Below are 25,854 nucleotides of genomic sequence, written 5' to 3'. Positions count from 1 at the left end.
TGAAAGAGCGGTTGTAACTAGAAAACTTGAAAAGTTGTTAATAGTCACAGGTGCATAATTTATTTATTCATTAACTTAGAAATGAGAGTATTTATTTGCAGCAATTTATTAAGTATAAGTTCTCCAGAATTAACACTATTATGTGGAAACAAGTAGTAACTGAGGACGCTAATGGCAAAGAAATTGACATGCACAGTTTCCATGAATATTAAAATATTATCTTAAATCACAACTGTTTTGAATATATAAAGAACGAGATTATATATCTAACCTATCTTATATGTAGGGCCTATAGATTGCCTGAGATGGAAATCTAGCATGCCATTGTTTTAAGATGTCTAGGCAATCCAGAACAGTTTATTAAATGTCTAAAAACAGCCTTCTTAAAAGGATTACGATTTTTCTTATAAGTTGTATATGCATAAGCAATTGCAAATTTGAGAATTAATAGCATCTGAGGGTCAAACAATCTTAAGCAATTGTGAGCTCTGAGATATAATACTGACTCCAAATTAAGGCTTAAATTTTCAGCATTTTAAAACATCATCCACACCACACAACTAAATTATCTGTGCTGAAGCAGGGGGAAGCTCAAAAGAATATGCGCGTGATCTAATTCACATGTACTATTTCCCATAGAGGGCTTGTTTTTAAACACAATAATTGGGATGCATGCTTGCATGCATGAATTTATAGAAGATACAAAAAATTGCATAAAAACAAATTTTAACTTACCTTTGGGATATTGTCAATTTTATTTAAAATGATGGTATATAATAGATTAATTATTAATATTCTGTAATAACCACATTAAATGCTGTTTGGAACAAGGAACAGACATTTTGTCAGGTTCCTAAGGCACTATTTTTGTTATAGGTTTGCCAAAATACACGAATATATCTTACAATTCTTTATTAGCACCACAATAGTTTTAATAGATTTTTGAAACTGTGCTTTGAGGTGAGTACTACCTCGGCCCCGCCCACCTGCCTTGTTGTGGCTCCATGGTCTCGGGCATGACACCCACAGGGTACCTCGGGGGGGGGGGGGGGGGGCAGTTTGCCCTAAGTCCTCCTCGTCCCTGGCCGCCTGCCACCCTGGAATGCAGAGTCACTCTGAAAAGGACTCTGGATTTTAACCCGCTGTTGAGCCCCACATCTCTGAAACAGAGGTGGTGCATGCCCTCTGTGCCTGCTGCAGCAATGTCAAGTGGCAGCTCCTTCATCCTGGCACTGGCAGCAGAGTCGATCTTGCTGTAGCAGCCACTTCTGTCACCGCTGCAGCCACCTTGGCCTTCCTTTCAGGCTAGGAAACCCAAGGGAGGGTGTCTGAGCACCCCGGGCCTTAGTGGGAAAAATATGGCTACATGCAGAGGCTCATGGGCCAATGGCTGGCAAGGCCCTCCTCCCTGAGTTGGCTACATGGCCTCCCGATTTTTGCCAGCTTCTCTTATCACCATGCCCAGGGAAAGCTGTGTGCCCAAGGGTCTCGCCCCACAGCCGCCAGCAGTCACTGGCCCTGAGACAGAGAATACAGAAATTAAAGAGGGTAGGAAGTCACAGCAGGCAAAATATTTAGAAGTTACCTGACTGGAAACAAAGGAATGACTTCAAATGTATTAACAGGAACCAAATAAATGTTTACAGTAAGGATAAAGCTGCTCTGCCTAGGGTTAGCTTAATGACACCTAAGGTTTTAAGCAAAATTCCTTTGAGAGGCATTAGCTAATAAAATATTTTCTACTTAGAAAACAATATACACTGAAAGATTCAAACTCTTGGCTTCTTGTATAAAGCAGAAATGATAAAAATTCCTCACATAATGTAGACCTATATTTAGCCATACCTAGAGGCAAAATATTCCAGTAATTACAAACTCACTAGAAGCAAAACCTTTACAATCATTAAGTTGCAAAGAAAAAAAAAAACAAAAAAACAAAACTTTTGGATCTATAATAACTATATAAACAGTAGGCAAGCCAGACTGTAATGCCTTTATAAATTCTACAGTCTGTTTGACCCTTTATAAACTATGAATTTGAACTTTATTAAAACAACATTTAGCTAGATCTGCAAAGGTGCTCTTTTAGCTAAAAGAAGATTTCCCAAAGATTTCCCCTGGAGGCAAGCTTCCAGAGCTTCCCCAGGCACCATTTGCAAGACAAAAGAAAGTCACACAAACCATGCAGAAGCTACTCTGAGCTTAGTTCCTCCTGCCATGAGGACAGAATTTAGAATTACTAAGTTTCTTTTGCAACATTAGATTATAACTATAACTTTGGGAAAGCAAAACCCAATTTCAAAACAATTTATCACCTTTAGAATCAATATTAGAAGCATTACTATCATATTATGAAGTTTGGCTGCCAGTTTATACCTATGAATACATGACAGTGCAATCTTTAATGCTTCATTAAAGAGTCATTGCTTTAAATCTTATCTTCTACTTTCTTGGATAAGAATCACATTAAATATTATCTCAGTTAGAAGTTTCTTAGGAGGCCCAGTTTTTTGACCTGCTTATGTCACCTGTTTGAAAAACTCTAGAGTTGCCAATTTAAGGCTAACCCTCTGTTATCAACGTAACAATTATTTAATCATAACAATAACTTATGAGCTGATTGTGAAGACACGCAGAGCACATTATCAGAAAAAAAAAGAAGCAGTTACACTTAGATCAATCAGAGAATATTAATTTTTTCTAGCTATAATTATAAAATAAAAGACACTTTGTAATCAGATAAACACAATAATTATGAATGCAGAGAATTTTCTTAGGGAATAAAACATCTATCAGCATTTTCGCCCCAATACCACAAGGTTGCAGACTCTCTTTTTTCTTTTAAAGAACAGTTTTTACAGCAGGGGCCCTCCTGATGTGTGCCTGATCTTGGCTAAAGCCTGTGGCCCTCTAGGCTTTGCTATACCAGCTGAGAAAGTTTTAGTCATCTTTTATCTTCCAACATGAAAACACAGAATATTCATTCATTCAGACTAGACATGAACATACATGAATCGAACATGTGGACAGACTGCTGCACCAGACATTAGTCAAGACCTTAGGAAAAAAAAAAAAAAAAAAACTCAAAGAGGGCAGAGAACTTTTGCTGTAGGTCCCAGAAATAACAAGTCAGGGCACCCCTAAAATTTCTCTCTGCTTCTGGGACAATTTCCTCCCACCTGATGCAGTTTCTGACTGTGACCAATCCAACTAATTATAAAATCTAAACCCCTTTTTCTCTCTAACCTAAGAAGCAGCTCTGGAAGCTGTCCCTAACTGACTTTTATGTTCCTAGATTCTGATAATCTCACTGCTGAACCTAAGTGAATTCAGCATGCAGGTTTAGCGCCATTCCAGCTTAGACTGTACCACACCTGGCAACCTTATGCCTGTTTCTTCTCATGTTCTGGTACAAATTTTCTTTAATTATTTTCTTCTTCCATGGAGCTCCAAACCAGCAGTGTTCCTTCCCGTGTCCTCTGCCATTTCCCAGATCCTGCGTGGGACACCAATTTGTTGGTCCAGTCTGCAGCTCTCATGTCTGGGTTCAAGCCTGGGATGCATCTTGGAACTGAAAGAAAAGAGGGAATCTAGGCGGGTAAAGAGAGAACCTACTTTGTCTTTGTGTGTACAAAATCCATTATATAGTAAAATTTTATTGGACTATATATATACATGCTAGGGATATATCACTAGCTAATCTAAGACTTGAGTTGAGACAGAAGACATTGTATAATAATCATGTCTGGTTATGCATTCACTAAGGTCTATATTTGGAATGAAAAATTTTTCCATTTTTTAAAATCTTATTTTATATGATATTCACAAATATTTTGTCTATATCTATATCTGTGTACTATAAACATGCCTGGTGCCTATTCAGGTTCAAAGATGGTGTCAGATTCCCTGGGATTGTAGTTACAGACAGATGTAAGCTGCCACGTGTTGGCTAGAAATCAAACCCCAGATCCTCACCAAGAAAATCAACTTCCTTTAACGACTGGGAAACACCTTAGCATTTGTTTGTTCATTTATTAAGTGCTTGAAATGAAACACAGTGGAATAATCACTGCTCTCTGTAAATACACCTCAAGACCTTGATTATTTACATACGTAAAAATGGACGAAAATTAACTCATGAAACAACACCAACTACTTCAATATTCAAAAACCAAAAAGTACAAACAAAATCTAAATAATACCTTCAAATTCTTTTATAAATTACTGAAAATAGAGGGGAAGAATGAAGCAGTTACTCCAACTTCTTGATATACATAAGAATTCAGAGTGAGCAAATAGACATAGTAGTTCAAACTCTCTAAAATCCTTTCTGCTAATTAGAAACACATCAACCAATGACCTCATGGAATGCTAATATTCCATTGCTACAAACAGGGACCACATGGAGATGAAACTTTTAGTTGGGGAAACCATTCAGCTTAAGTGAAATTAAGTCTTCTCCTCAAGGATCTACCAACAATTGTATCAAACCTTGTATCAGTAAGACGCAGGTACTATAAGACACCTATATATTAACATTCAGTACAAAGAACATGGCATCACCCAGAAAGTACATTTTCTAAAGAGCTCAACCAGAGTTAGTTAACTGAGAAGACATTGATTAAATTTGTTCAGCAAACCAAAATTATTAAAATGTCATGGGTAATAGGCAGATGGGGACACTACACAAATGTGTGTGGTGTGTGTTTGTGTTTGTGTTTGTGTGTATGATGTGTACAAGTGTGAATTATAATCCTAAGAGGCAGATTGTGCAAATTAGATGCAAATAAAATTAAATGATATTTTCTGGGGTAATAACATTTCCGGGAATTTAATTTTAAATGAATAATTCTTTCTTTTTAGATATTTTCTTTATTTACATTTCAAATGTTAGCCCCTTTCTTAGTTTCTCCTCCAAAAATCCCCTATTCCCTCCCCAATGCCCCTACTCCCCAACCCACCCACTCTGATTCCTACTCCTGGCATTCCCCTGTACTGGGGCATAGAGCCTTCCCAAGACCAAGGGCCTCTCCTTCCTTTGATGACTGATTAGGCCATCATCTGCTACATATATAGCTAGAGCCACAAGTTCAACCATATGTTTTCTTTGATTGTTGGTATAGTTCCAAGGAGCTTGGGGGTACTGATTAGTTCATATTGATGTTCCACCTATAGGGCTTCAGACCCCTCCAGCTCAATGAGTATTTCTCTGGCTCCTTCATTGGGACCCGTGTGCTCTGTCCAATGGATAATTGTGAGCATCCACTTCTGTATTTGCCAGGCACTAGCAGAGCCTCACAAGAGACAGCTATATGAGGCTCCTCTCAGCAGCCTCTTATTGGCATCTGCCTAGTGACTGTGTTTGGTAGTTGTTTATGGGGTGTATCCCCAAGTAGGGCAGTCTCTGGATGGTTGTTCCTTCAGGATCTGTTCCGAACTTTGCCTTTGTAACTCCTTCCATTGGTATTTTGTTCCCCATTTTAAGAAGAAAGGATGTATCCACACTTTGCTCTTCCTTCTTCTTGAGACTCATGTGTTTTGCAAATTGTGTCTTGTGTATTCTAAGTTTCTGGGCTAATATCCACTTATCAGTGAGTACATATCATGTGTTTCCTTTTGTGATTGGTTTACCTCATTTAGGATGATATCCTCCAAATCTATCCATTTGCCTAAGAATTTCATAAATTCACTGTTTTTAATTGCTGAGTAGTACTCCATTGTGTAAATGTACCACATTTTCTGTATCCATTCCTTTCTTGAGGGACATCTGGGTTCGTTCCAGCTTATAGCTATTATAAATAAGGTTGCTATGAACATAGTGGATAATTCTTAAACTTTAAAAGAAATAATGTAGCCAGACAAGGAAATCTCCCTTTGCAATATGAAGAGAGAGAGAGAGAGAGAGAGAGAGAGAGAGAGAGAGAGAGAGAGAGAGAGAGAGAGAGAAAGGGGAGAAGGGAGAGGAAGGGAAAGAGTGAGAGAGAGAGAATAAAGTTGTATGTGAGAGATGGATTCTATATGTTCTGTCCTTTAGAGATCCATGACTAATACAACTATATTTATTGATTATTTACCTTGACAAACCATATTTAAAATTTAGATTCTATAAAACAAAATTGACAAGTTGGAATGATAAAAATGAACAAAAATCAAAACAAACAAATAAACAAAAACATGAAAAAAAAAACTAAAGCAAAAAATTCAACCAAAGAAGTAATAAACCAAATAGGAAAGAATGCTTAATGTCATTTTGCCATTTTCTGTCATAGGATACATAGGGTAGGGCTTTATGTCCTTAGAAAATCTAAGTTAATATTTTAAAAATATCTCCCATTACATCTCAGTCTAGGTCCCCAAAACCATTGCCAAGACGTTTTGATTTTCAAGGTTATGTATGCTGCAAATTTATTTTCAGACACGGGGAAACATTTTGATTTCCATTGAAGGACAGTAAGAAATAAAAATTATAGCACTTAATAAAAACAATATGGCAGATATATATGCCAATCCCATGGCTCTGCCTGCTCTTTGAGCATTGGAAAAAATTGGCATTTGGAAAGATTGCAGGAAAGATACCTCTTCCTTGCTGGGCACGGAGAGGTGATTACACATAACAGCAAGAAAAATAAAGGTGCTAGCAATAGCATTGAGGACAGCTGAAAGAACAAATGGATTGTAGTCATTATTCTTATGCAGTTCCTCTGTGTATAACTGCTGTAGAGCAAAGACAGAACAAACTGTCCCAACCAGACCAACAACGTTTGCAACCAGGAGCAGAATTTGAGATACCCGGATATCCAAAGGAACAAGGTTATTATGGCAGGTGTAGCAATGGCAATCTCTCAGGTGGCTTGAGTTGTGGTTGTGGTGGCAGATGTAGGCCTCCCAAATATTCACAAAAGCCAGACTTGGGTAGGAAAGCATGGAGTTGTTCAAGTAGCAATTTCGCCATTCTGGAAGGGCCATAGAGGTATTGCACATTATGCATGCTATTGTAGCTAAAGTGAAACCTCTTATTTGGTGATTGGCAGACTTGTTTAGCAGGACCATGCTGGCATCAAATATGTGGAAACTGAAAAAGAAACGAAAGGATATATAAAGGTCCTCTTTCAGCCTTTAGCAGTGCACTTTAGATTAGTAGTTCCAAAATGATAGACTTGTGTTTAAAAAAATGTAGCCTTTTCTCTTTAAGGTATGCTGTTATGAGTATGGTTTGAGAATTTCACAATAATCAAAGATTATCAGATTCTAGTACATGCACTTTATTATTTGGCATACATTACCTTAGAGGCAACCCTTTAACTATCATTACCCATCTAACTAGATGAAATTTGGCAATTAAAAACTGGGGGAATCTTTACCAGGAAACAAATCTTCAGTGAAGAGAGATTAAGTACAAATTGCACTATAATTTTTACTTATTGTCTTTCATTTGTCATGAAATGTGTTGTAAAATACAAAACAATATACATTTGAATTCTGAGATGGCTAGTGTTTTTTCTTTTATCTATGTTAAAAGTCTAGTATCTTTGTGTGTGTGTGTGTGTGTGTGTGTGTGTGTGTGTGTGTGTGTGTGTGTGTTTGAAATATTTTTGCTAGAGAGACATATGAACCATATGTCTGAGACGTAGCTTAAACTGAAAGTTCAAACTACACATAGTAATATGAAAATCCAGATGACAACTGTGGATTCAAATGAATGAAGGATAAGACAAGAGAAGAAATAAAATTCTGACAGTGGAGAATACCAGGATGCCTGTTGGTTCTAGTAGGACTATTATCAGTTGGTCCATAGGATAAGGGATTTTGAATGCTGATTCTTAAAATGACTTCCCGTTGCCAGAGCAACACTAGTAGAGAACATACAAATAACTATATTTCTCTTTGGTTAGATGCTGCTGCTAAATTATGGTCTGATATTGTAGGTTGAAGCTAATATATTGTACATAGTACACAAGTTGTCTGCCATGGAACTCCCATCTCTCTTAAAAATAATTTGTTTTGAGACAGGTTCTTGGTAAGATACTTAAACTGGTCTTGCAATTCATATGTATTCTAAGAAAGCATTCCTGAAGTTTTTATTTGTTTGTTTTATTTGAATTAATACCTCACTAGGTTCATTAGGGTAGCCTCAAACACTGTGTGACCCAGAATGCCCTTTACTTAACATTATTTCTGCTTCTCCCATCAGAAAACATTGTACTCAAATCATATGCACAGATTTAAAAAAAAAAAAGACATTTTAGTTCCCTACCAAGTCTTTCTGACACAATCCTTAAGAAATAACATTCTAGGAGCTATGTGTCTAGTCGAGTGGGTAAGAAATATAAGGAAGTTAAAAAAGATCACAAGATTCCAGTATAGTGGATTTCATGTGTGGAGACCAGAAGAAACAAGCTCAGAACATGGTGTAGCCTCAAACATAAGGTCGCCGACATAAGTGGAATTTGGGGTGATTTTAATGTACTTAGAAATACCATTTTTGGAAAGTGGTACTGCCCCTGGGTGAGGATGCCTAAGTTGTACAGGTACCCTTTATTTCCATGGAACTGTATATATAATAGTCATTGTTAAATATTTATACCTATATTTAACCACATTAAGTAGAATATGCAATAAAGAAGGCAAGGGTATATACTAACCAGCAATGCTATCTTCAAGTTAATTCGTGTCTAGTAACTTGGCAAGAACATCTGATATCTGGTCCAATGGAGTCAGGAAGGACAAAGGTGTCTCTCCTAGCTGTGTGCTCTTGACCACACTGTTGAACTTGCTCCAAGCTCTGAGCCCTGTCTTGCATCACAAAATTCCAATCCTTTGTGACCTTACCATCCCCCTCTCTCCCTAACTCTCTCTGCCCCCTCTCTCCCTCTCATTACCTTTCTCTTCTCTCTCCTCCTTTCCTCCTAGCTCTTTCTTCTCTGATCCCTCTCTCTTCCCCCTCTTTCCCTGTCTCCCCTTAATTTTACCCCTCTCCACTCTCTATTTCTCTTCTTCTCTCTTTCTCTTTCTCCCCTCTTTTCTGTCCCCCATCTCTCACCCTCTTTACTCCCTCCTTTTCTCTGTCACCTTTCTCCAACTTCTCTCTCTCATCCTCCTCTTTCTATGCCCTTCTCTTCTCCTTTCTATTCCCTCTCTTCTCTATTCTCTCTCTTCTCTTTTCCTTCTTTTACCCTCTTCTCTGTCTCCCTCTCTCACGAGCTTTCTCCTTTCTCTCACTTTCTCACTCTTTCACTACCTACTGTCACCTCTCTACTTTTACCCCCTCCCTCCCCCTAGCTCTCCCATCTTTCTCTTCTGTCTGCCTCTCCTTCTTACACTCTCCTCTCTTCCATCTCTCCCTTCTGTCTCACTTTTTATCCCAAATTTCCTTCCCTCAATCTCCTCTCTGTCTTTGTCCCCTTCTCCTCTCCTAGTCCTCTTTTCTCTCCCCTATCTCTTCTCTACCTTCTCTTCTCCTTCCCCTTTCTTCCTCTCTCTTATCTCTACCTCTTTTTCTCACCATTTCTTTCCCCCCTCTTTCTCCTGTCTCTTACACTCACACCCTCTCTTTTAGTCTCTGATCTTAATTTTACCTATTTCTCCCCTCTCCATCTAAATCTTGCCCACCATATCTTCCCCTCTCTCGCTATCCCTCTCTACACACTCCTTTTTTTTTTCTTTCCCATCTCTCCTCCTCTTTCTCCCTCATTTTTGACTCTCCCTACTTATTGCTCTTTCTTTACCACTTTCTTCTTCCTAAACTTAACTATATCATTCTCTAGACGGATGAAAACACCAGGACAGAGGGAGAGATAGGAGAATAAGGGAAGTAAGGGGAATGGAATAGAGGGCAAGAGAAGATGGTGTTGGAGAAAGAAAGAAATATATCGTGATGAAGTGAGAACAAGAGAAAGAGAGGGATAAGGGAATGAATAGGAAGAAAGAGATGTGAGAATAAATAAGGAAAGTGAAAGAGAGTAGGGTGAAAAGAGATGAGTGAAGGAGATAAGAGGAGAGAATGACAGGAGAAGAAAGGGCATGTGTGGGGAAGACAGGAGAGAGGAAGGGAGGGAGGGAGAGTTAGAAAAATCTTGGGTGACCCGCAAGGGCCCACACGGGACTCCCCACGGGACCCTAAGACCTCTGGTGAGTGGAACACAGAGCCTGCCCCAATCCAATCGCACGGAACTTGAGACTGCGGTACATAGGGAAGCAGGCTACCCGGGCCTGATCTGGGGCACAAGTCCCTTCCGCTCGACTCGAGCCCCGGGCTACCTTGCCAGCAGAGTCTTGCTCAACACCCGCAAGGGCCCACACGGGACTCCCCACGGGACCCTAAGACCTCTGGTGAGTGGAACACAGCGCCTGCCCCAATCCAATCACGCGGAACTTGAGACTGCAGTACATAGGGAAGCAGGCTACCCGGGCTTGATCTGGGGCACAAACCCCTTCCACTCCACTCGAGCCCCGGGCTACCTTGCCAGCTGAGTCGCCTGACACCCGCAAGGGCCCACACAGGATTCCACACGTGATCCTAAGACCTCTAGTGAGTGGAACACAACTTCTGCCAGGAGTCTGGTTCGAACACCAGATATCTGGGTACCTGCCTTGCAAGAAGAGAGCTTGCCTGCAGAGAATACTCTGCCCACTGAAACTAAGGAGAGTGCTACCCTCCAGGTCTGCTCATAGAGGCTAACAGAGTCACCTGAAGAACAAGCTCTTAACAGTGACAACTAAAACAGCTAGCTTCAGAGATTACCAGATGGCGAAAGGCAAACGTAAGAATCCTACTAACAGAAATCAAGACCACTCACCATCATCAGAACGCAGCACTCCCACCCCACCTAGTCCTGGGCACCCCAACACAACCGAAAATCTAGACCCAGATTTAAAAACATTTCTCATGATGATGATAGAGGACATCAAGAAGGACTTTCATAAGTCACTTAAAGAATTACAGGAGAGCACTGCTAAAGAGTTACAGGCCCTTAAAGAAAAGCAGGAAAAGACAGCCAAACAGGTAGAAATCATTAAAGAAAAACAGGAAAACACATCCAAACAGGTGATGGAAATGAACAAAACCATACTAGAACTAAAAGGGGAAGTAGACACAATAAAGAAAACCCAAAGCGAGGCAACGCTGGAGATAGAAACCCTAAGAAAGAGATCTGGAACCATAGATGCGAGCATCAGCAACAGAATACAAGAAATGGAAGAGAGAATCTCAGGTGCAGAAGATTCCATAGAGAACATCGACACAACAGTCAAAGAAAATACAAAATGCAAAAGGATCCTAACTCAAAACATCCAGGTAATCCAGGACACAATGAGAAGACCAAACCTACGGATAATAGGAATTGATGAGAATGAAGATTTTCAACTTAAAGGGCCAGCTAATATCTTCAACAAAATAATAGAAGAAAACTTCCCAAACATAAAAAAAGAGATGCCCATGATCATACAAGAAGCCTACAGAACTCCAAATAGACTGGACCAGAAAAGAAATTCCTCCCGACACATAATAATCAGAACAACAAATGCACTAAATAAAGATAGAATATTAAAAGCAGTAAGGGAGAAAGGTCAAGTAACATATAAAGGAAGGCCTATCAGAATTACACCAGACTTTTCACCAGAGACTATGAAAGCCAGAAGAGCCTGGACAGATGTTATACAGACACTAAGAGAACACAAATGCCAGCCCAGGCTACTATACCGGGCCAAACTCTCAATTACCATAGATGGAGAAACCAATGTATTCCACGACAAAACCAAATTCACACAATATCTTTCCACGAATCCAGCCCTTCAAAGGATAATAACAGAAAAGAAGCAATACAAGGACGGAAATCACGCCCTAGAACAACCAAGAAAGTAATCATTCAACAAACCAAAAAGAAGACAGCCACAAGAAGAGAATGCCAACTCTAACAACAAAAATAAAAGGGAGCAACAATTACTTTTCCTTAATATCTCTTAATATCAATGGACTCAATTCCCCAATAAAAAGACATAGACTAACAGACTGGCTACACAAACAGGACCCAACATTCTGCTGCTTACAGGAAACCCATCTCAGGGAAAAAGACAGACACTACCTCAGAGTGAAAGGCTGGAAAACAATTTTCCAAGCAAATGGACTGAAGAAACAAGCTGGAGTAGCCATTTTAATATCGGATAAAATCGACTTCCAACCCAAAGTTATCAAAAAAGACAAGGAGGGACACTTCATACACATCAAAGTTAAAATCCTCCAAGAGGAACTCTCAATTCTGAATATCTACGCACCAAATGCAAGGGCAGCCACATTCATTAGAGACACTTTAGTAAAGCTCAAAGCATACATTGCACCTCACACAATAATAGTGGGAGACTTCAACACACCACTTTCTTCAAAGGACAGATCGTGGAAACAGAAACTAAACAGGGACATAGTGAAACTAACAGAAGTTATGAAACAAATGGACCTGACAGATATCTACAGAACATTTTATCCTAAAACAAAAGGATATACCTTCTTCTCAGCACCTCACGGGACCTTCTCCAAAATTGACCATATAATTGGTCACAAAACAGGCCTCAATAGATACAAAAATATTGAAATTGTCCCATGTATCCTATCAGACCACCATGGCCTAAGACTGATCTTCAATAACAACATAAATAATGGAAAGCCAACATTCACGTGGAAACTGAATAACACTCTTCTCAATGATACCTTGGTCAAGGAAGGAATAAAGAAAGAAATTAAAGACTTTTTAGAGTTTAATGAAAATGAAGCCACAACGTACCCAAACCTATGGGATACAATGAAAGCATTTCTAAGAGGGAAACTCATAGCTCTGAGTGCCTCCAAGAAGAAACGGGAGAGAGCACATACTAGCAGCTTGACAACACATCTAAAAGCCCTAGAAAAAAAGGAAGCAAATTCACCCAAGAGGAGTAGACGGCAGGAAATAATCAAACTCAGGGGTGAAATCAACCAAGTGGAAACAAGAAGAACTATTCAAAGAATTAACCAAACGAGGAGTTGGTTCTTTGAGAAAATCAACAAGATAGATAAACCCTTAGCTAGACTCACTAAAGGGCACAGGGACAAAATCCTAATTAACAAAATCAGAAATGAAAAGGGAGACATAACAACAGATCCTGAAGAAATCCAAAACACCATCAGATCCTTCTACAAAAGGCTATACTCAACAAAACTGGAAAACCTGGACGAAATGGACAAATTTCTGGACAGATACCAGGTACCAAAGTTGAATCAGGATCAAGTTGACCATCTAAACAGTCCCATATCACCTAAAGAAATAGAAGCAGTTATTAATAGTCTCCCAACCAAAAAAAGCCCAGGACCAGATGGGTTTAGTGCAGAGTTCTATCAGACCTTCAAAGAAGATCTAATTCCAATTCTGCACAAACTATTTCACAAAATAGAAGTAGAAGGTACTCTACCCAACTCATTTTATGAAGCCACTATTACTCTGATACCTAAACCACAGAAAGATCCAACAAAGATAGAGAACTTCAGACCAATTTCTCTTATGAATATCGATGCAAAAATCCTCAATAAAATTCTCGCTAACCGAATCCAAGAACACATTAAAGCAATCATCCATCCTGACCAAGTAGGTTTTATTCCAGGGATGCAGGGATGGTTTAATATACGAAAATCCATCAATGTAATCCATTATATAAACAAACTCAAAGACAAAAACCACATGATCATCTCGTTAGATGCAGAAAAAGCATTTGACAAGATCCAACACCCATTCATGATAAAAGTTTTGGAAAGATCAGGAATTCAAGGCCCATACCTAAACATGATAAAAGCAATCTACAGCAAACCAGTAGCCAACATCAAAGTAAATGGAGAGAAGCTTGAAGCAATCCCACTAAAATCAGGGACTAGACAAGGCTGCCCACTTTCTCCCTACCTTTTCAACATAGTACTTGAAGTATTAGCCAGAGCAATTCGACAACAAAAGGAGATCAAGGGGATACAAATTGGAAAAGAGGAAGTCAAAATATCACTTTTTGCAGATGATATGATAGTATATATAAGTGACCCTAAAAATTCTACCAGAGAACTCCTAAACCTGATAAACAGCTTCGGTGAAGTAGCTGGATATAAAATAAACTCAAACAAGTCAATGGCCTTTCTCTATACAAAGAATAAACAGGCTGAGAAAGAAATTAGGGAAACAACACCCTTCTCAATAGTCACAAATAATATAAAATATCTTGGCGTGACTCTAACTAAGGAAGTGAAAGATCTGTATGATAAAAACTTCAAATCTCTGAAGAAAGAAATTAAAGAAGATCTCAGAAGATGGAAAGATCTCCCATGCTCATGGATTGGCAGGATCAACATTGTAAAAATGGCTATCTTGCCAAAAGCAATCTACAGATTCAATGCAATCCCCATCAAACTTCCAACTCAATTCTTCAACGAATTGGAAGGAGCAATTTGCAAATTTGTCTGGAATAACAAAAAACCTAGGATAGCAAAAAGTCTTCTCAAGGATAAAAGAACTTCTGGCGGAATCACCATGCCAGACCTAAAGCTTTACTACAGAGCAATTGTGATAAAAACTGCATGGTACTGGTATAGAGACAGACAAGTAGACCAATGGAATAGAATTGAAGACCCAGAAATGAACCCACACACCTATGGTCACTTGATCTTCGACAAGGGAGCTAAAACCATCCAGTGGAAGAAAGACAGCATTTTCAACAATTGGTGCTGGCACAACTGGTTGTTATCGTGTAGAAGAATGCGAATCGATCCATACTTATCTCCTTGTACTAAGGTCAAATCTAAGTGGATCAAGGAACTTCACATAAAACCAGAGACACTGAAACTTATAGAGGAGAAAGTGGGGAAAAGCCTTGAAGATATGGGCACAGGGGAAAAATTCCTGAACAGAACAGCAATGGCTTGTGCTGTAAGATCGAGAATTGACAAATGGGACCTAATGAAACTCCAAAGTTTCTGCAAGGCAAAAGACACCGTCAATAAGACAAAAAGACCACCAACAGATTGGGAAAGGATCTTTACCTATCCTAAATCAGATAGGGGACTAATATCCAACATATATAAAGTACTCAAGAAGGTGGACTTCAGAAAATCAAATAACCCCATTAAAAAATGGGGCTCAGAACTGAACAAAGAATTCTCACCTGAGGAATACCGAATGGCAGAGAAGCACTTGAAAAAATGTTCAACATCCTTAATCATCAGGGAAATGCAAATTAAAACAACCCTGAGATTCCACCTCACACCAGTCAGAATGGCTAAGATCAAAAATTCAGGTGACAGCAGATGCTGGCGTGGATGTGGAGAAAGAGGAACACTCCTCCATTGTTGGTGGGAGTGCAGGCTTGTACAACCACTCTGGAAATCAGTCTGGCGGTTCCTCAGAAAACTGGACATAGTACTACCGGAGGATCCAGCAATACCTCTCCTGGGCATATATCCAGAAGATGCCCCAACAGGTAAGAAGGACACATGCTCCACTATGTTCATAGCAGCCTTATTTATAATAGCCAGAAGCTGGAAAGAACCTAGATGCCCCTCAACAGAGGAATGGATACAGAAAATGTGGTACATCTACACAATGGAGTACTACTCAGCTATTAAAAAGAATGAATTTATGAAATTCCTAGCCAAATGGATGGACCTGGAGGGCATCATCCTGAGTGAGGTAACACATTCACAAAGAAACTCACACAATATGTATTCACTGATAAGTGGATATTAGCCCCAAACCTAGGATACCCAAGATATAAGATATAATTTGCTAAACACATGAAACTCAAGAAGAATGAAGACTGAAGTGTGGACACTATGCCCCTCCTTAGATTTGGGAACAAAACACCCATGGAAGGAGTTACAGAGACAAAGTTTGGAGCTGAGATGAAAGGATGGACCATGTAGAGACTGCCATATCCAGGGATCCACCCCATAATCAGCATCCAAACGCTGACACCATTGCATACACTAGCAAGATTTTATTGAAAGGACCCAGATGTAGCTGCCTCTTGTGAGACTATGCCGGGGCCTAGCAAACAAAGAAGTGGATGCTCACAGTCAGCTAATGGATGGATCATAGGGCTCCCAATGGAGGAGCTAGAGAAAGTAGCCAAGGAGCTAAAGGGATCTGCAACCCTATAGGTGGAACAACATTATGAACTAACCAGTACCCCGGAGCTCTTGACTCTAGCTGCATATATATCAAAAGATGGCCTAGTCAGCCATCACTGGAAAGAGAGGCCCATTGGACTTGCAAACTTTATATGCCCCAGTACAGGGGAACACCAGGGCCAAAAAGGGGGAGTGGGTGGGCAGGGGAGTGGGGGTGGGTCGATATGGGGGACTTTTGGTATAGCATTGGAAATGTAAATGAGTTAAATACCTAATAAAAAATGGAAAAAAAAAAGAAAAATCTTGGGTGAGCAAAACACTGAAAGAACTACCGATAAATAAAAGGAGAGTGCATAGGAGAGAAAGAAAAAGAAAGTAAAATCAAGAAAGAGAGAGAGATGAGAGAGAGAGAGAGAGAGAGAGAGAGAGAGAGAGAGAGAGAGAGAGAGAGAGAAATGAGAAAGAAATTGGGAGGGGGAATGACCTTTAGAGAGTGACAAGTAAGAGAGGAGTGGGGATTAGGGTAGAAAAAAGAAGACAAGGTGTAATGGAGAAGGTAGGATAGGTTAGCAAAAGAAGGAGTGTGAATATAATAAATAAAGAGAAGGAAAGAGAAGAGATGGAAGTGGGGATAAATACAGAGGGTAAGAGAAATAAGGAAGGGGAGAAGATAGAAAGGGAAAGAGATAGAGGAAAATATAAGTGGAGAGGAAGATATATAAAGGGTGAAATATAAAGAAGAGTGACAGATGGAGGAAGACAGAGAAGAACGGAAGAAGAGTGTCAGAGAGGAGAGAGGATAAGGGTGAAAGGTAGATTGGGAGAGAAACAGTTAAACAGGAAGTGAGGGGACATGAGAGGAGAGTAGGTATATAGAAAGGAAGAGGGGGGGTCAACATGAGGGAGATATGGTAAAAAAGAGACAGGGAGAAAGGAAGACAGATACAATGAAGAGAATTAGGACAGAGATAAAGGAGGAAAAGATAGAATAAGACAGGAGAGAAAAAGAAGTATGGGAGTGAGAGTACCATGCTGTCTCTCTGTCTTTCCCATTTTATTCCTGTCTAATTCTATCTCTATCTTCTTTTTCTCTCTCTCTCTCCTGCTCTTTCTCTCTTGCACTTTCTTACTTCTTTTTTCCCATTTTGTCTTTGTTGTTCCCTTTCTATTTCTCTGTTCTCCCATCCTCTCTTTTTATAACCCCTTTATATACCTCTCTAACTCTCTCTCTCTCAATCTCTTCCTTCACATACTGTACTCTTTCTCTTCTCCCTATCTCTCTTCCTTATGCTGTCTTCGCCCCATTGTTCCCCTCACTCTGCCTTCTCTCCCATTACCTCTCCACTCTGTTTTATGTGCTCTTGCCCTCTCCTTGTCAACCCTCACTGCATTTTATCTCCCTGTCTTCCCTGTCTTCTACTCTATCATTTTATTTCTATCTTCTTAACTCTCTTAAACTTGCTTACATTTTGACCTCTCTGTCTCTGCCTCTTCTTTTTTGAGACTTCCATTTCTTTTGCACTGCTTCCTTTCCTCTGTTTTCCTATCTTTCCTTCTATTGCTTTCACCCACTTAAACCACCTCTGTCTCCATTTATACCTGTTCTCTCCCTATTTCATCCTTTATCCCTCCAGCTTTATCTCTGCATGTCTCTCTTTCATGCTTCCTGCCTCCTTTTCTTTCTTCAAAGCTCCTTCTTTTTATCTCCTCTCACCTTCTTTTACCCCATTTTTCTACCCTCTCTATCTAATTTCTTCCTCATCTCTGATTTCTCTATGTTTCTTCCCTTCATTCTCCAGGCCCCTTTCTATCTCTATCATTTTTCTTTCACCACCTCTCTCTTCATTTCTTTATCTTCCCCTCCTGTTTCTTTTTCTCTACTTCTCCCCTCTTCCTCATCTTGTCACACTATCTTTTTCTCTCTCCAGCTATCTCTCTCACTCTCTTGCTTACTTTTCTATTCTTCAGTATTTGCCTCCCAAAAATCTCTAATACTCTTACTTTTGTTAAGTGTGATGTTTTTTCATATTGAAGAGAATGAGACGGGGGTGAAAAGAAATTAGAAAATGAATGAGAGAGTGTGAGAGACAAGGGAGAGAGATTGGGGAGAATGGGCAAAGAGAAAGCAAATGAAGCAAATGAACTGTTGAACTGTTGGATGAGAAAGAGAAAGAAAATGAGGTAAAGAGATGGAGAGGAAGGGAGAGAGAGTAGGAGGAAAAGACTGAAAGATAGCTAGAAATGGAGAAAGAAGGAGAGATGAAGAAGTAAAAAATAGGGAGTTAGAGAGAAACAGAGTGATAGAAAGTAAGAAATAGAAGGAATTATACACACACAAACACACACAAACACACACACGCACATATATATATTATATATATGAGGTATATATATATGTGTGTGTATATATATATATATATATATATATATATATATATATATATATATGAGTATATATGAGGGACAACTGGAGAGACAGAAGAATAGACAGGAAAAATATACAGTGAGTTAGAGAAGGAGGGAATATGGTAGAAAGCAATAGAGTGAGATGAGGGAGAGATGGGGAGAGGGGGTAAAAAGAAGGAGAGAGGAATTGAGAGTGAGTGAAGGAATATGTGAGATAGATAGAGAGTGAAGGACAGAAGAGAGTGAGACAAAAAATGGTAAAGAGTGGGGGTGGGGGTGGTGGAGAGTGGAACGGAGGGATTAAAGATAGGGAGATCAAAACAAAGAGAGATAAAGGGACAGAGAAAAGGGGATAATAGGGGAAAAACACATTGTTGAAGGGTATGAATAGAATGAGACAAAGATAGAAAAGGAGAATGAGACAGGTAAAAAGAAAATGGAAAAATAAAGAGTGACGTAGAGATAATATGGAAGATGATAAAGAAGGAATTGATCAAATGGGTCAAGGGAGAGAGTGAGAAAGAGGAGAATGGGCAAGAAATTTATGTAGAAAGAAAAAAAAGAGAGACTACTAGTGTCACAGTAATAGAGCTAGAGTTAAAGAGGCAGGAGTAGAGATAAAGAAAAAAAGAAACAGAGAGAGAGAGAGAAAGAGACATAGAGGGGTGGAAATGAGGGGCTTTGAGAGAGTTAGAAAGGAAGAGAGATTGAGTAGAGCAGGAAGAGAGGCTGAGAGAGGAAGAGAAAAACCCACTTCATTTCCTCCATCTGTCTTTCTCAGCATGTTTCCTCATTCTTTCTCCAACCATATTATTTTAAAATCTTTGTCATCCTCTTTCTGTCATTGTTTTTATTTATCACCCTCTGTGTATCTTTCAGTCACATCCATCCTCTTTTTCTGTCGTCCTTCCTTTCTTTCTTCCTTCCTTTCTTCCTTCCTTCCTTTCTTTCTTTCTTTCTTTCTTTCTTTCTTTCTTTCTTTCTTTCTTTCTTTCTTTCTTTCTTTCTTCTATCTCATCTCTACTTCACTTTCTCTCATCCCTCTTTATTTTCTCTCTCCCTCTAATTTTTTCTATCTGTATTTTTCTCTCTTTCTCTTGCTCCCTCCTACATTCTCACTTCCCTCTACTACCCTGTATTCCTCTGTTCCCTCTTTTTCTGTCTTGTCCTCTAATCAGTCCTTACCTTATCTTCTATATTTTTCTTACTGTCTCCCTGTCATCTTGAATCTTTCTCTGTAATTCTCACTGTTTCTTACAGTTCTTATCTTTTCCTCTACCTCCCCTCCTCTCTACTATAGCTCTTTATACCTCTTACATATCTCATTCTACTCCATCACTTTATGGAAATGGAGGGGAAGAGGGAAAAGTGAGAGAGGAAAAAAAGAAGAGCACAAAGAGTGTAGAAATGTTAGCTAGTGAGCAAATATGGAAAGGATATAAAGAGGATAGGAGACAAGGGGATAATAGGGAGGGAGAAAATAGAGAGGAAGAAAATAGGATAGAGTTAAATGGAAAGAGAGACAGAGATAGGGACGGATATGTGGTAAAAATAAATACAAAGCAGGGAGAGTTAGTGAGAAAGGCATAGTAATAAAGTGGGAGCTGATAGAGAGAGATAAGTGAGCAGGGAATCAACAGAGAGTGAGAGGAATGGAATAGAAACAGGGATGGAATTGAGTATAAACATGGATGGAGAGAGAGGGTAGAGATTAGAATGGATAAAGAGAAGAGTGAGACACAACAATGGAGAGGAAGAATAGGGAATGGATAAAAAAGGGAAGAGAAATGGATGCATAGAAAGGGATAGGGAAAAGATAAAGGAGGAAGACAGAGAGACAATGATGGAAAGTGAGACAAAAAGATAGAAGGGATTTGGGAGGAGAAAGTGAGAGAGAGTAGAGAGAGGCTTTAAAAAGGTATTCACTTTCTTTCACCTCTCTTCCTCTCTATATCACTTCTCTCTTAACTACTCTGTCTATTACCCTTTCTATCTTCCCATCTTTGAATAATGTTTCCAACTCTCTCTTTAGTCCCTCTCTCTACTTCTACTTCCTTCTCATTCTCTCACTCGCCATCTCTATTTGCTTCTCTGTGTCTCTTCCCTTCTATCCATTATATCTCTCCCATTGTCTCTCTTTCTCACTCTAACCTCTTTCCCTCTGTAATATATATCTTGTTCTCCTATTCTTATACTCTATCTTTTATCTGTATCTTTATCTCTTTCTGTTCCCATCTCTCTTTAGCTCTTATCTTTTATCTTTCTTCCTCTCCTCACTCTATGCCTCATTCTTTTTCACTCTTTATCACACCTCTCTCTCTCTCTCAAGGGAGAGAAATAGAAGAAAGAGAAGGGTATAAATGTGGCAGACTTGGAGGGAGAAGAGAGAAAAGGGAGGAAGGGAAGTGATTTGATTGATTTCCATTATGGAAATCAATCTGGAAGTTCCTCAGAAACCCAATTTTCTGGTTGCTGATCCACCCCATGATAATTGAGAAAATAGAAGATGTGAGAAGCTTTTTAACACACCTAACACTATATATACTAACTTATTAGAGTTTTGAAATTGTATGCATATTTTCTTTTTCACATGCTTCTCTTCAATCTTCTGTCTGCTGCCCTCTTTTTTACCTATGTGATCCAAAATGCATATGTCACAATCCATATATTTCTATATTTTTCCTTTAGCTCCATGTTCCCTGAACACTTTAAAGACTATCTAAGTATTATAAAAAATTTTTCTAAGCTACAAACTTGAATTTCTATATTACAAACTGATCTCTCCTTTTAGATATTTATTAGGCAATTTAAACCTAGTTTTCTAAAGTAAGATTACTGATGGAAATATTTACAACACAATTCTGAGCAGTCTTCTTAGTTCTGCCCTTGGTTCTTCCACGTTTATGAAGGTTTGTGCAATCTAATTAAAATACAGGGCATATAGTGCCCTATAACATCTTACTTTCTGTCACTTCTGTGAACTTCTCTCCACATTAGGGTCTTTGCTATTCATTAGAAATGCCAACCAGACCTAAGAGCTATTGCATTTGGTGTGCCTGCTGCCTAAAATGTTCTTTCGTAAATATGCACAGTTTGTAATTTCATTTCCCTGTACTATTTATTCAAATGTCAACACACTAAAAATGATTTCTCTAATCACTATATAAAATATACTTAAAATAGACATCCCCCACTGCTTTTACTTTTCACTATTATTATTTTTATTTCTACAGCAGTCATTACCATATAGTCATTTTTACAATTAGTATTTACTGTCCTTTATTTCAAAAATAATAGAAATTTCATGAGGTTAAAATTTTGTTTGTAGTTGCATTAAACTGTGTCAAATAGTCCCAGACTCCGAGGAATGAAATATGGTTTTGAGTAAAATAATACATCAAGTTAAACAGAAAACAAATACTTTGAAGTAAATTATGACGCATGTTCTCTTTTAAAAGCAAGAGAACCTGGGCTTTAGAGAGAATTTACAATATGGTCAAAATCATAAGGATGCCAAATTTCTATACTTTTTAAGGTGCAATTTTCTTCTGGAGATATACACAAATATGTTTTTAATGTCAGTAATGACTGATAAACATGATTGAGTCCAAGCCTAGTTCAGTGAGAAACTTATATATTATGGTTATTTATAGGGGCATTGATAAGGAGTTGCTCATCTAAAAGCAGATAGATGATCAATACTTTCTGCATTTATCAGTGGCAACAATTAATAGGAACATAAAAGGAGCTCTGTGAGGGAATTTCAGGTAGCTCAACCACTTAGAAATCTTTTTCTAGGAAGGTGTCTATTTGTAAAACCATGTGTTTATCTTTGAATATATTATAAACTTCAGGAACTTTCTGTGCCTTCTAAGGTTTTATAGATTGTTTGTTTATTAGTTTTCTGAATCTTACAAACTTTCTTCCTTACTCCAGTAGGGAACAAATGTTTCACTTAACAGTAAATGACTACAAAACACTTTATTCCTTTCCCAGGCTCTTATATCACTTCTGTCCCATCCTTGAACATTGAAATTCTGATTTTATATTTGATAGTTTTCTTACTTTTATTCTTGAGAATGTGACCACTAAATCACATATACCATCATTTATTTTCAGGAGCTTGATATGTGCTAAAGCTTTATAGTAGATACCACCCATGTAGGACAAAATTGAGGTTTTCTTCCAAGACCAAGAACTACAGCAACAATGATCTACAGGTAGAAATGTTGTAGAAGGTACTTGTATAGAATACTAAACCCTTTTAACAAACAAGTAAACCTTGATTCCCCAGTTGCTTGTATAAACCATCAAACTACACACTTTTGTACTGCCTTGTAGTAATAGATGTGAGTTTACTATAGTGGACTGAGATTTAAATTCAATTAGAAAATATTTACTGTATCCTATGAATTCATGCCATTATTTCACCAGCCATAATATATTGCCTTTTATGTTGTATAGCTTTAAGAGATGAAAATCTATCAGAGTGGTTGATGACAATTCCCTTTTAGTGAATTTGATGATAGGTACTAGTACTATGAGAGCCAGCCACCAATGTGGAAACTACTAGCTCATCCCCTGACTGACATTTTCATGTCCTGCTGCCAAATAATGTGTGTCTTGATCACTGGAGAATCATTTATTTCTTCAGTGTAACTAACAGCAATAATAGTAAGCTATAGGGTAGCAGTTGGGAATCAGTGAATAGCAAATTTTTTGGTATTGAATGACACATTCATAAGGATCGCCTAAGATGAAGTGAAACATAGGTATTTGAATTATTATTTATAACACTAGAAAAACTACACTTTTGAATTAGCAACAAAAATTTCACAGTTTGTGATCATCATACATAAAGAAATATATTAAAGGTTCATAACATTAGGACATTTGAGAACCCCCTGCTATAATTTTCTATTGCCGTGAAGGACATCCTAAAAAACAACTTATATTTAAATAATCTAACATTAGGGCTGGGATATTTTCCCCAAGACTTTGTGGTTCCTATGGTAATGACCTTATATAACTATGCAAGATAAATATGCATGCTATTTTCTTCTTTTTACTATTCTTCCAGATATTAATTTTCTTCCAAATTTATAAGATAAATTGTGGGTCAGTGATAGATAATATTTTTTTCAGAAAATGGACAGGATCTTTGAAGGCTCATCATTATCAACTCTAAGTAATTATTATTTCACCATGAATATGTAAAGGAGTGCTAAAAATAAAGGTTAATACAACCTAATACAGTGTGAAATTATCTCACCAATGAATCAGTTGTTTTATCAAAACAGTAATGTAAGGCACATTAGAATAAGTAGAAAATAGTATCCCAACTTGCCCTTCATATTCAAGTAATTTTTTTTTCTGACCATTTGCCTTCTAAGTGTGTAGATGGCTACATATGTATAGAAGCAAGAGATCCGCATGGGATAAACTCCTCAATCATTTTCCAAATTATTAAATGAGACAGAGTATCTAACTGAACTTAAAACATGCTAATTTGGATAGACTGGTTTTCTGGGAATCCTCAAGAATCTTACTATCTTAGCTTTCCCAGCTTTAAGATTATAGTCCATAGGCCCATCTTTCTTGCAAACTTTATATGCCTCAGTACAGGGGAACGCCAGGGCCAAGAAGTGGGAGTGGGTGGGTAGGGGAGTGGGGGGGGGAGGGTATGGGGGACTTTGGGGATAACATTGGAAATGTAAATGAAGAAAATACCTAATAAAAAAGGAAAAGATTACAGGTGGATGGTAATACACCAAGATATGTGTATGGGTGCTGAAAATCTGAAATCTAATAGTTATTATTTGCATGTCAAACACTTTACGAGCTGATCCTTCTTTGTGGTTTCTATCTAATTTGTATAATTTGTACTGTTGCTTGCCTGGGTTCAGTTGTATATTTCTGTACCTCTAATTTTCTCTAAAAGATGGTGTCTACTGTTTTGCCTGGCTCATATCAATGTATGAGCATGGAAATACTCTACCTTTTTGTGATATTTGATGAAACCAACTTTCATATTCTGACAGGGTCTAATCCATAACTCTGATTCTTTAATTGTCTCAACCATACATGGCTGGTAGAAATATACTTATATCTCTAGTTAAGTTTTCTACTGTTGTGATAAAAATACCTCGACAAAATAACTTGGAGGAAAAAGGGTTTATTTTGTCTCAGAGTTCTGTAATACAGTTCATCATAGCAGGGGAATCATATCTGTAGGAGTATAAGGAAACTGGTCACAAAGCAGTCACAATTAGAAAGCAAAAGGAAACGAATGCTTGTGCTTAACTCACTTCATCTTTCTATATTTTTTTCATAATTTTATTAGGAAATAGGCTAACCTCAGCTTGGACACAAATGCAAGTTCTGAAGCCCATCTCCTTTTTGTTATTATATTAACTTGATGTTGTCAAGTTAATATTGCAGGTTAGTCAACATAACTCTAATGTTTTTCAACTTGATTCAAAAACAAAATACATTAAATCATAATTTAATTCCCCTACTGTGAAGTCTAAAATTAATCACAAAATGCAAAATACAATACAATTTCAAGGGTCTCCTTAATCTTTAAAAATTCTAAATATAGTGCAAAGCTGTATTATCTGAAACTCAAGTAAATATGTTATCTGTGATTTTTTGTAAATTCAAAAAAGAGTTACATACACTAAATCTAAAATTACTCTCTATAAACATATCCATTTTAAAGAAATGAAAAGGGAGACATAACAACAGAAACTGAGGAAAACTAAAATAGGAAAATCTACATGAAACGGATAACTTTTTAGACAGATAGGAAAACATAAGTTAAATCAAAACCAGGTAAACGAACTAGAAAATTCCATATCCCTTAAGGAAATTGAAGTCATGAATTCCCCCCCACCAAAAAAAAAAAAATAAAGAAATAAAGAAAGAAACACAGAGCCAGATGACATTAGTGCAGAATTCAAATAAGAGCTAATTCCAATACTCTTCAAACTATTCCTTAAAATAGAAACAGAAGGAACAGTGTCCAATTAATTTTATGAAGCCACAGTTACTCTGATATCTAAAACACAAAGACCCAACAAAAAGAGAAGTTTTGTTTATGAATACTGATGCAAAAATACTCAAGACACTTCTAAAAAATTGAATCCAAGAGCATGTCAAAATAATAATTCACAACTATCAAGTCTGCTTAATCCTGAGATGCAGGGATGGTTCGATATACAAAATTCCATTAATGTAATCCACTATAAAAACAAACTCAAGGAAAAAAAATCACATGATCAGATCATTGGATGCTGAAAAAGCATTTGACAAAAATA

At 38.0% G+C, this 25,854-nt stretch overlaps 1 protein-coding gene across 3 annotated transcripts in view; it reads right to left on the bottom strand.

The window, feature by feature from the left end:
- Positions 1 to 6,373: 6,373 nt before the first annotated feature.
- The window catches only part of Gm2411 (predicted gene 2411), a 31,934-nt gene continuing 12,453 nt past the window's right edge, over positions 6,374 to 25,854 (bottom strand). For 2 of the 3 annotated variants that reach the window (XM_006528420.2, XM_011247719.1), the window contains one exon: positions 6,374 to 7,072. In XM_006528420.2, the coding sequence (XP_006528483.1) occupies positions 6,412 to 7,072 (661 nt within the window). In that variant the 3' untranslated portion in view covers positions 6,374 to 6,411. Of the gene's footprint in view, positions 7,073 to 8,642; positions 8,792 to 25,854 lie in introns of those variants that run through there. The other variant, XM_006528421.3, reaches the window with a different exon arrangement.

The sequence above is a fragment of the Mus musculus genome, chromosome X, assembly GCF_000001635.26.
Source record: "Mus musculus strain C57BL/6J chromosome X, GRCm38.p6 C57BL/6J".
Classification (NCBI taxonomy): Eukaryota; Metazoa; Chordata; class Mammalia; order Rodentia; family Muridae; genus Mus; species Mus musculus.
This window is presented reverse-complemented; position numbering and strand designations above follow the sequence as displayed.